General features: G+C 39.8%; 1 protein-coding gene across 1 annotated transcript; it reads right to left on the reverse strand.

Moving 5' to 3' along the window:
* Window positions 1-5: 5 nt before the first annotated feature.
* Window positions 6-10,625, reverse strand: chfr (checkpoint with forkhead and ring finger domains, E3 ubiquitin protein ligase). Its single transcript, XM_023397770.2, has 18 exons — window positions 10,510-10,625; window positions 9,422-9,542; window positions 8,624-8,723; window positions 8,245-8,354; window positions 8,090-8,149; window positions 7,792-7,980; window positions 7,136-7,198; window positions 6,779-6,953; window positions 6,504-6,658; window positions 6,088-6,250; window positions 5,572-5,771; window positions 5,233-5,349; window positions 4,894-4,977; window positions 4,681-4,751; window positions 4,255-4,342; window positions 4,050-4,157; window positions 3,852-3,924; window positions 6-3,075 (listed from the first exon to the last, which is right to left on the reverse strand). Exons 2-18 carry the CDS (start codon window positions 9,525-9,527, stop codon window positions 3,033-3,035), a joined length of 1,905 nt encoding a protein of 634 aa, XP_023253538.1. The 5' UTR covers window positions 9,528-9,542; window positions 10,510-10,625; the 3' UTR covers window positions 6-3,032.
* Between the last annotated feature and the right edge of the window lie 1,452 nt (window positions 10,626-12,077).

Consider the following 12,077-nt stretch of genomic DNA (forward strand, 5'->3'; position numbering starts at 1 on the left):
GCAAGCCAGTTTCTACAGACAGCTATATCAGTCTTTTAATTTTTGAAGGTAAACAAGCAAATCAGATCATACGCATTTCAAATACAGTTTTAGCATTGCTAATACAACATAAAGGGTAAAGAAGCATTTATCAAACTCTCAAACATATTTCTCAAACTTAAGTCCTCTCAACAATTTTTGCATGTGCCTAGTGCTACTCTATAGTGATTTAACTAGAAGTGGATTATAGTCTAGACTAATTGTTCAAATAGTGCATTGCATACAAAGTTTACAGGCATCTGTGAGGACGTCCAACCCTTTAACTGCGAGATGCATGTCCAGCTTTGAACTGACGTGACTCTGATGCCCGTTCAGTCTCCCATATTCCTGGAAGCTGTGATGAGGTAGAATGAAACCTGCCTCTTCCATACTGCTGAGCAGCTTGGTCCAGACTTTTGCACAAAAGGTGAGTAAATATTTGCCTTAATATACAACATACGCCTGCACATCCCACCCCAGGGAGAATGCAAAGCACTCCTCCAAAGCTTCTTTAATACCAATTCCTGATTGGAGCGGCTTGGGACTGTTGTTGGCTTAGGGTCCCCAGATCTCCTGTAGGGAATAATTAAAACTCAGCCACTCCGTCGGGGGGATCGACTAGGCTTGTGCTGAGGGCCTGAGCTGCTAAGGAATGCCAATGTGGACCCACCATGACTTAGGGGGCCAAAAAAAAAAAAAAAAAAAAACCATCTAAACCACCTTGCTAACGCCACAGATGAACTAAGGAGCTCAGGCGCAGGCCAGGAAAGTGCCCATTCACAAACCACCAAAACAAAATATGAAGAGCCGTATTCCAAAACAACACATACTGCTAATGCCATTGATAGTATATTCCAGAAACGCACAGAATTTTCTTCAATTCAGCACTTAAACTATCTTGGATAACCTTTACAAAAAATGTTTATTTTTCACATTTGCATTTTTCTTTTCGATGTATATCTTATTTTGGAATGAAACCCTTCATATGAATAAAAGTCAGATATTATGAGCTAGAGTATTGAGATCCCATATACTGGATACAGACACCTTTTATAGGATGTTGGCTTCATATCATGGGTTCACCTGGTAGGTCAGTAAAGAAACCTTTAAATATGTATGAAACAAATATGTGCAAATATCCTCATAATTGTACAATATAGACACAACTAGCAAACAATCTAAAAAAAACATTGAAAACAAGATTAACGTTTGTGTGAAATTATACAAAATGAACTAATGCAAGCCAGGCTCTGCTTTTAACATTTTCTACTCCCCCCTATTCTACACAAACAGCAACCCTACAAAAAACAAACAAGGGAATTCAAGACTATTATTTCATCCTTGTATTTGAATGTTAAAGGCCTCTTGAAACTACAGGATGTCCTTATTTCACTAAATAAGTAAAAAAAAGTCAAATTTTTACAGTTGACATCAATACTAGCTGTGCATGTTTGCATGATGGGGACATACTGACACTTGGGTAATGATAGTCATAAATGAGACATCAGATTCAACATGACTGTTCAGCGACAGCGTTTACATGTTGACGCAGATCTTGTCTAACCACCAAACATGGTTAACCTGCAATTAAAACAGCAAGACAGCAGCTTTGTGTACCTGAGGAACCAGAGAAAAACTATTTCACCTACATTTTGATCTAACCAAATCTGCTTCACACACTGATCAACTAATATCTCCAAAACCTTGACAGAATCTGAATTCAATGCTATCAAAATGCTAGCAAGGTAAATTGTAACACATATAATTAGAACCCAAATGACAGAACATACTGTTGTTTGTATTGGCACGATTCTCTTCACTATTGGCTCTGCAAGTTCATGCTGCAAAACTCTGCAAGCACTTTCAGCTTCAGCATATTTAACCGTTACTGGCTGCTGGTAATGCCGTCTATTTTTTCCTCTATGGAGTCTACATGGACTGTGCTTTTCCTCACAGCTTAGCCCTTACTACAAGGCTCTGAGAACGTGTCCCTTCTACACTACTTTAATCACCTTGGAGATGATTATCCAGAGCAAAGCATACAACAGAGGCCCCTGTACCCTCTGACAGCATTACAACACATTGATCCCCTTCCCACAGACATGAAATCCTATACAAATATCACATGGGATTATGAATCTACCCCAGTTCGTGCGTGGGGCTTTGACGTGGCTTTTTGCCCTTGCCTGGGAACACAGTAAAGCCTTGGCAAAACAGGAATAGACCCTCCGGGGTGAGACAGTCATGTATTCATTTTGTTTAAAGTTAACAGTTTGGATCTCAGAAGAGTATTACTATTACAGTACTTTTATTTATCACTTGACTTTTTCTGTAAAGGTAACAGATGTTTTCATCAACATCATATTATTTGAAGCCCTGGATTCTAAACTCAATATTTCATAAGACTGTTAAAAACGTATAACAAGTTAAAAAAAAAGAAAGAAAATATGCATCAGGTCCTTTAAGCCTCGATAACCAAGGTTGGAGGACATAATATAAAACATGCGCACCAACATTTGTAAGTACATACAGTACATAGCCTTAATCCATAAAGATTGCCTCAATCGCTCTTAATCTGAGAGGAAAAATAACATTTTTGTCAAACAGGCTGGAGGAAGCACCTTTAACTATTTCACCACCCAAACAAATACAATTTGTCAAAAGGCGGTTGGTTAGCAGGTAAATTAGACAATCACATGAGCCACAGACAATGTTAAAAATGGTGGCTGGTGTTAAATGCCCACCCCGGTTGTAACTCATAACAACTTCAAACTTTACTAAACTCTGAACTTTAATTTGAATGTGCATAGAATCATTTCACCGTGTCAAGACAGACACTGGCCACTATTGTAAATGGATAATGATTGTAATTTCTGCATTAAGTTATTGCATAATATTGAAGGCAGTTAGCTACAATGGACACAACAAAACTTAACAAGACCATGTCGCTCCAATGCATGAGATGCTCAGTTATCTCCATTTGACAGTGAAGACACACACACCGCTCTGCTCCTTCAGTTCTTGAACCGTGTCTGTTCACATATGTGGTTGAATTTCCTGAAATGAAAATAAAAGAACAAACCACATAAATTAAGCGCTGCATTTAAAAACCCAAAGAGATGACATGAACCACCTTGCACAGCTCTTCAAACAGCAGAATGAGCAACTATGGGACTGTGTTTATACAAGGACTCCTTCTAGTGGTAAAATAAGTGAACTACACGCAAAGGGCTTGTATTCAGTGTTAAAAAGAAATATTCTCAACAGATTCATAACCCCACAAGCTGTGGGCTCAGCAATAACATGGCACAAAAAACATCCAGCTGGCAACGAGCAAAGGCTCTAATGGGTTTTTCAAATAAGCATCTATAAATGCTCAAGAATCTAAATCCTAAATCTCATTAATAAATATGTTAAGTGCCAGTAAAAAAACTGTGGTTCAGAAAACATTTTATAACTGTGTCATTCCTTAAAATATGTCAATGTGATAGAACTGACATTTAATATGTTTATGCATGCAAGCGGATCCCTCTGCATTATGTATGGACAATCACAACTCAGTGGATGGATCTGTGCTTTTCATTGGTCAGCACAAAAAAACAGTGGCAAATGGAAAACTAATACAGTACAGTAGATAAGCATTTTAATATAATGCAACAATGTTGACCCTCAAAGTAGCAAGGACGCAAAGTGTTAGCGTTGCAGAGGGGATTCAGGTCACTGATAAAGCTTCACTGTTACCAAAAAGGACTGTTTCATCACCATACAACTACCGCGGGCAGACGCGCTATCTTAGTGAGTTTATGTGGTGTTTTGTGTCTAATAAGACTTACATTGCATGATGTGCCTTCACCTGCGTACGACAGTTGCGTCCCCAGTAACAGTCGGGACGAGATGTTACAGCAGCTGAGGAAAAAGAAAAAAAGAGCATTAAGCAAAGTTATTACATGGGTATGACATATATGTATTTTCCTTTGTTTGTCTAAGGTACCTAAAAAGTTGAACTTAAAAATAATCTTGGTTTGTCTGACCTGTCAGCTCAGTTACAGGGATGTTCTGTCTGTACTTGTAGGCCAGCTCCTTGAATGCTCGCAGGCCACAGCAGAAGCACAGGATGGTGTTTGCAGAGATGCGGCAATCTGACAGAATTAGAAAGGACAAAATCTTACCACTCTTTCTTTTTATATGTGGACTTGTATGTGCTACACTGCAGTGGGTTTTGATCTGAGGGCTCACCTGTCAGATAGTAGTTTCCATGCTGTAAACCCTCCAGAGCCTCCTGGAGAAGATCTCTCCATGACTTCCCTCTGGAGGACAGGTAGTTCTGGTGGGAGGATGGAAACACACACAGAAAAGCATCTTAACATCACACATGGCAGTATGTGCAGCCGTACAGTCTCAGCATGTAAGTGGACTCTACAGTTTGCAGGTAGAAGCTTTAGCTGGTACATTTTGTAATATTCAGAGCTTATTTTGCTTAGATTAGCAAAAGCAGTTTGGTGGACACACAGATCCAAAGTGTTTTAGAGTATCATGAATGTAGATATTTTTGCAGCAGTTGCTTCAGTTTGAATCAATCACTCAAGATCTAAACAGCATACTTTACACAACTGACTTAATCAAGTAATTCATTGTAATATATAAATACACAGTCCATCTTACCTGGAGGATCTCAGATTCATAGTTATTGTTGTTTAGCACTCCATCCAAGCATTTGTCTGTCAGATTGAGCTCTGAAAAAGAAATATAACAGTGGATTTAAAAAAAAAAACTACAAAGCGGGGCACCTCGGTGGCTCACCTGGTAGAGTGCGTTATAATAAGGCTAACAGTTGAGATCCCCCTGGGGCTGTTTTTTGCTGAAACAGATACATACCGCTGAATTGAGCCAGACAGCCTTGACAGCCAATCCTCTGGCAACCCCAGTACATATGACAGAAGGGTCGCTGGCACAGTACACCTGCCAACAGACAAGACGTCACGCATACAAGGTGTTTAATGGAGTTTATGAAACAATCTATCCACACATGTGAGTGGATGGCAAAGTTGTACTTTAACTATCAGGTGGTTTTACATGCACTGCATACCTCAAAGTATGTACATGAAATACATCTTTATACTGAAGAGCCTTACACAATTTAAGTTTTCTGATTGACAGTATATTGTTATCTATTAGATTTCTTCAGAGGGACTAACAAGTTCAGGGGCCACTCACATTGTTGAGCATTAACCTGCTGGCTGTTATGCTCAGCCCGTCTGTCTGGCATCGGCTGGAGACAGCAGGTGCAGATGAGATGGCAGCCCTGAGGGGGGCAGCGGTACTCCTGAGGAGCTGCGGACAGGATTGGGGGGGGGGGGGGGGGGTTTAGCCAGGAGAATCATTTGTGCTGCAGTGGAAATACATTTTCCAGTTACAGAGCAAACAGCAACTCTGGCAGACTGCTTTTGGTAGGCTATTAGGATTATAACAGCATACTGTATCCTGAAATTTACACTGAGTTCAAAGTCTAACTTTAGCTAGTCATCATCCCATCTGATCTACACTCGTAATCACCTGAGGGGACATCAGAGGATGTTGAAGGCTGCTCCCCTGTGGGCTTGGCAGACCCCTCCTCAGTTGCTGCTTTGGGTGGAGCAGGTACAGGCGGTGGAGCTGGCAGACCAGGGAACCAGTAATTTGAACCTGTAGCAAACAGCACCTGACTGACCTCCCTCCTGTAGCCAGGACACTGTCGGCACATCACTAGAGGCTGACTGGAGACAAAAACACATCAGGCAAATCATCACATGGAGAAATAGTTCACAACTAGGGCACTACAGTGTGGTTTGCATTGATGGCTTTTGCCTGTCCCATGTCATGATATTCTTATGACATTTATGGTTTCATGTGTTTTTCATGTGTTTTTTTCTTACTGCACATTTATGAGTTCTACTGTTTTTATCAATGTTTTCATCTGATATATTTTACATGCAGTGTTTTATATAAATTGTTAATCATTATCTATGCAACACACTGTTAGAAACATTTTATAATGCGTTTCCCACAAATGCAAACAGTCAGACCTTTTACCTGAAGTCTGAGGAATCACTGTCATTGTCAGAGAACTCAAAGAGGTAATCTGAACTGCCCTCTTCATCAGAGAAAGAACGCTCAACTTTTGGCTGCAACATGTCCTGAGTTATCTTGTTACGGCTGTCCATGCTCTTCAGATCTTCCTCGCTGCGACACTTTTCTGTGGGACAGAAAGGGCCACACAAAAAAATACACAATGTAATGTGATTTTTGGGTAATATGAATGGTATGAGTACACTACTTTGGAAATTATACAAGGTAAGTAGCTGAGTTGCTTACATGCTATTGCTTCACTCTTGTTCTATGTAAATATAATGTTAGCTTTGGTAGAGGAACCTGGCATTTTGAATAAAATTAAGTGCCAATGTATCAGCACTAAAGTGGCTATTAAACGGATCTTTATCTGTTCAAACCTGGGTGCTGGATGAGGTAGGCCTCAACCAGGTTGTTGAGGATGTGGTTTTTATGAATCCTCTCCACAGGGCAGCGACAGGTGGGGCAAAGCGAAGAACGCTCCATCCAGCCTGAGTAGCAAGCAGCACAGAAGACATGCATGCAAGGCTGCAAGCTAAAGCAAAAACAAGAGACTCAGAGTTATTCACATGCATGTGTTTGCAAAGTGCCTTACAAGATCACAAAATAGGGCTCAAGCATCTATCCTTGGATATCTCGGCCTTTGAGATCTTACCCAACACAGTCATGCAATAGGTCCTGGCAAATGACGCATGTCAGAGTCTCCTCCATTTTGTCTGTTTTAGTCCCTTCCACTGGAGGTTTAGACAAAAGACTCCCAAGACTTCCCTTAGCTGAACCAACGACCTCTGTACTGGATGTGTGTGGCAAGCTCGAATCAAAATCTTTATCTGTAAACACAAAGTGTATATTACATGCTACACAGAGGCATTCATGGGATTTGTCTGGTTTGGCTTACAAAAACCTTCCAAGCTGGACTTAAACTTGAAAAGAAGTTTTTGGAGTTTAAGATTTAAATCTGCTGTGAATAATCAAGGAAAACCAGCTTGATATGGAAGTAGAAAAAACTAACCATTGTCTTTTTTCCTCCGCTTGCTTTCTGGCTCCATGTTATCCATGTCTTCTTTAGCTTGGCCTGATAAAAATGGAGGAACAACAGACCTGGGTCAAATGTAGTGTTAATACTTAGTACGTAGTTGATGAGAGAGTTTAGTTGAAAAATTTTAGACTAGGGATGAATCATATAATAAACAGTGAATGGAGGAGTTGGATCCGCAAAATGAGCTACTTCTGTAGTATGGAAGTGGTCTGATAACAATAATCTGAAGATAAAAGAGCATTGGTGCTAATACATACAACAACAGCCATTCAGTCCATCATCTAGTCACTATTACTGACGACAAAGCAAATCATGTCAGGATCTGATTCAATTAAGTTGGATGTCATTGTATGTTCACGTTGTGGGCGTTTAGTCAGAGCAGCATAACCCCCCCCCCCCCCCCCCCCCCAAAAAAAAAAGGGAAATGGCTCAGTTAGTCACAATAAAGTTGGGATTTGTGAGGAAGAAGTTACTGCACAAAGTAGCGCTGCATCTGTCTGCTCCATTAACATCCTGCAATTATATATAATTATTACAAATCTAATACAATAAATATGCTGCAATATCATGATATTATTTAAGGCCCCACCAATGACCCTTCTTCAACAGTGTGTTAGCAGAGAACCTACCAGAGGCAGGAGAGGCTGTTGTTGCCATGGGACCAGAAGTGAGAGGGCTCTCAATACAGAAGTGGGAAGCAGAGGTGGAGGGCTGAGGTTCCTCCTGAGTTGGAGCCTTTGTGAGCATTACAGGCTCTACAGAGAGTGACATCTCTGAAGCTGGAACAGGAGCAGGACTGCAGGCTGGTTTGTCCATGTCTGAAGTTAAGATAGAGTGTAGGGGGGGGGGGGGGGGGGGGGGGTTTACTAATGAGCCACAATGTGGCTGTGGCATAAAAGTGGTTGAACTAAACACTACTTTACTTACCATAACTATGTTGTGAAACAGCCTGCTCCGTTTGGATTGAGTGGTAAACATAGGCGATGTCTACAGGGTGACAAGAGAGGAAGTTGTCTGTCTTTCCTTATTTTTAAATTCATATAAATACATTATTCTCATGGCTAACAAAATGAACAACTCACTCTGTTCAGGCTCACTTTTCCTGTATACAAAGTAGATGACATCACCATTCTGCAGCATGTGAGTTTGCTTTTTGACCAGTTTGGACGTGTTGATCACCGTGCCATTAGTGCTGCAGATTAAAAAACGTGCAATTACATTTCACTGTAAAGGTTTCTTGTGTTTGCTTTATGAAAGGACGAGTATCTAATCATACATAAGTAGACACCTGAACAGCTCTAAAAATACATTTAAATACTTTCAACAATTTCTTTAATGTAACTTCTAATCAATAGTGCCCCACAGAACTCATATCATTTAGGTTTAGCTCATTGGGAAGCTAACACATGATACATGCATCATTTCTGTGCTACAGTTGAGTTCAAATTCAGCATAGAGTACCTCATGTCTTCAAGCCACACCAGCCCTGAGCTTTCATCTTGCACAATCTTGCAGTGCTCCCCTGAGACCAGTTTGCTGGCCGGAAATGACAGGTAACATCCTAATAATAAATAGCAAAATACCAAATCACCATCATTAAAACACAGAATGGACAATACAGGTTACAGGAGTATAATGGGTAATATATTTATCTGTTAATGATCTTGACAACAAAACAAATTTGCAGCAATTTTGGCTGATATGTCGATACAGGTCTACAGCCTAACTTTTAAATATATAATATTTAAAAACAAATATATTGAAAATTCAACCGCATACCACTGTGATTCACCTGAAACTGTGTTGCCATGACATTTTTAGATCTATTAATGCTCAGACATAAGCTAACCAATTAAGGCTAGATGCTTTGCATTGCAAAGAAGTAGACCCCAAAAGCTCTCAACAAAGGAGACACTGGGGGAAATATAGGCCTAACCTTTTCTAAAGCAAAACCCATACAAAAAAAATCTACTTAATATTCCGCACACATGTTCTCAATGGATGCCTTTTGTTATCATCACAAGGGGCTGTCTAAGTTTGGTGCACTAAAGAAGGCTTTGTGTTTTCAAGGGGGAGGTTTTAAAGGCCTTAGACAGTGGCGGTAATGTCTACGCTATAGACAGTCTTTTATTAATAGGTATCCCACATTTTGAGCTTTTTAAAGCAAAATTTAGAAAAAAGTTAAAGTTTTCAGAAATAAGACATAAAGTGAAGAGAAATCTCTGCTGTTCGTTCCACGACATCCACAAACTAACTGACCTTTTTTTCTGCCAACTGTGCATTCCCTGTTGAAAAGCAGAACAGTTTCACTGGAGTCCACTTTGACAAGCTTCCCCCATGGTCGTCCTCTCCTACTACTGTCCATCTCCCGATGTCTTTTCTGTAGGGAATTAGAAAAAAGACGGGAAATGTTTAAACAAATACTCTTCTCAATGTAGGTATTTGGCGTCATTGTTGTTGTGCCATTATTTTACTATTATGAGCACGATAGTTGCATGGTAGCAAAGAGAAAGTGAAATTAACCATCAGTGTAGCGTTGTTGCCCATTAAATTGGGTCTGATGGCAGATGTCAAATTAGGTACAAAAAGAAAATCTGAATTTTAAAGAAACTCAGATTAGAAGAAGACAGCCTGATAAAACAAGATATATCCTCTTTTAAAAATGAATCCACACACCCCTTCTTACTTTCGGTATTCACTCGAAAGCAATCAGTATCACTTTGCATTGATTGACTTTGCAAGTAAGATTTAATCTTACGGAAATGTAAAGGTTAAATCCATTTCTTTTCAGTCAAAACATCACAAATCTTATTTACCTTAAGTAGTCAGTTATGAGTTTGAATATGATCTTAAATCCAATGCTGTTGGATATGTCATGTATTATGTATGCCGAATTCACAAGTGCACCTTAAGGGTTCATAAAAGACGATGAGCAAAGTTAAGATAGACATGCAGCCGGCTAAATACGCAAGACAACATTAAACTGGGGAGTTTCTCATGAAGTTTGGCAACGAATCTACTAGGACGAAATCTGCTAACGAGACCTAGCTAAACTTGGCTTTTCTGGGTTTACTAGCTATCCGGTGTTATTAGCCGACTTTGTCGTGTGACGTACTGGGAAAAACATCAAGTTGTTTCAATCGTCAACTAACAGTGTGGGAAAATGTTTCATTGGTGTTACAACAGTTGACGTGAACACACACAACTTCGTTCACACTAAGCTAACGCGATAGCTAACATTAGCATCCCACCATACCGTGTATCTAAGAGAAAATCTGGATTACACGTTAACCACCAGAAACCCCCTTAACGATGTGCTTATCTCATGTCTGAAACGGTTACTTTACCGTCAAAAGCTTAGTTTGTTGTCCCAGTAGCTCTGTGTAAAACAGCTTCTTGTCCTCATGTTCCAGCTATACGCACAAGACACTTCCTGCCAAGCTAAGGGTTGACAATGTGTATCAGCTGATGGAGGAGGGGCAGTTTGGGTTTGTGTTTGAAAGTTCACGTTTATACATGTGCTGCTGAGGCTGCCATCCACAGAGCTAAACCACACACTGTAAGCTGGTAGGGCTACTATAAGTGTCACATGCTAAATTTGACGAAAAACAAAAATGATATACCCGATGCATGCATTTGATGGCTCAAATGCAAGTAGGAATTGCCACTATTTTATTAGAGGAGAATGGACATATATAATAAATGTAATTTAAAAAAAATGGAAAATAAAGAAAGTGTATTTGGGACTAATATGCTTTTGTGACACAGCCAGCAGTGACTGCAACAATTAACACAGCATTTAGCCAGAACCTAGTGCACAAAATGCTCATTTGTGACACCTGGACACTTTTGAGAAGGACATGGACTTTCACTGCACATAACATTATGGATTATTTTCAATCCATACAATGTTACCTGTTATACCATGCTGTATATGTATGATATGTAACACCTCTCTATTTTTACTTTTTTCATGCTTCATATACATTCAGTAAATGCATTTAGGTTTTTTTGGTTACACTGATGTTAATTTCCCTCCATTCATTAACAGAATATAAAAGTGTGATTGACCAAAATTCTTTTTCCCAGCTTCTCATATTTTCTTTGCAGCTTTTTGGATTCAAAAGATATCAGTCTGACCTAGGTTAAGGCATTACTGACACTCCTTGTCTGCAGCTATTGGCTGCTGAAGCCAACATGGATTGTAGACTGGTCTACTTGAGGAATTAAGGAGGTGAAATTGTTGTGGGAACTCCTTTGAAAAACAGAAATGGTTGACTAATAAAAAACAATAATGAAAGGGCCATATTTAAGAACCAACAAGCAACAAGTAAGTACACCTTCATTAGTAAGAGTCCATTCTTTTCTTTTATTCTTGTGTGTCTGCATTTATTTTTTATGACCAATTCAAACTCGTTGGCAGCAAAGATACCAGCCGTGCAAAAATCTGCAGAGAGATGTTCTGCCATTCTTCACACATGATTTTTTCAGCTGCTCTCTGCTTGAAGGGTTTTGTTGCTCCATCTTCTGCTTTCTATTGGACTTACCTCCAGGAACATGGGCCAGGTTGTAGTTCTCTCTTTTTTCTTCTCTACAAACACATGTCTGATTTTTTGCAGTGTGTTTGGGATCATTGTCATTACCTACATCAGACTGGGAGTCATCTTGTCATAGAAAAACTTGCACTCACAGTGCCAGCCATGTCATCTCACCTACACCTTTTGCAGTCATGCAGCCCCATATCAACATGCTCCCCCTCCACGTGTCATGATCGGCCCTAGGTAGTCATAGTGATAGTCCTGGCCAGGTCTACATCAAACACGCCAGACCCCATCTGATCCAAACAAATTTATGTTGGTTTCATCTCACCAAAGAATGTGCTGCCAAGATTCATCAGACTTCTTTTTATGGTTTT

Source organism: Seriola lalandi, unplaced genomic scaffold (genome assembly GCF_002814215.2).
Source record: "Seriola lalandi dorsalis isolate HSWRI2012SDOR001 ecotype SW California unplaced genomic scaffold, Sedor1 jcf7180002054883, whole genome shotgun sequence".
Classification (NCBI taxonomy): domain Eukaryota; kingdom Metazoa; phylum Chordata; class Actinopteri; order Carangiformes; family Carangidae; genus Seriola; species Seriola lalandi.

Coding starts and splice junctions, on each gene's coding strand:
- chfr (XM_023397770.2), bottom strand. CDS start 9,527: ATGGACAGTAGTAGGAGAGGACGACCATGGGGGAAGCTTGTCAAAGTG. Junction 6,659..6,778: donor CTATTGCATGACTGTGTTGG/GTAAGATCTCAA, acceptor TTTTTGCTTTAG/CTTGCAGCCTTGCATGCATG. Junction 4,752..4,893: donor CTGTCTGGCTCAATTCAGCG/GTATGTATCTGT, acceptor TTTCTTTTTCAG/AGCTCAATCTGACAGACAAA.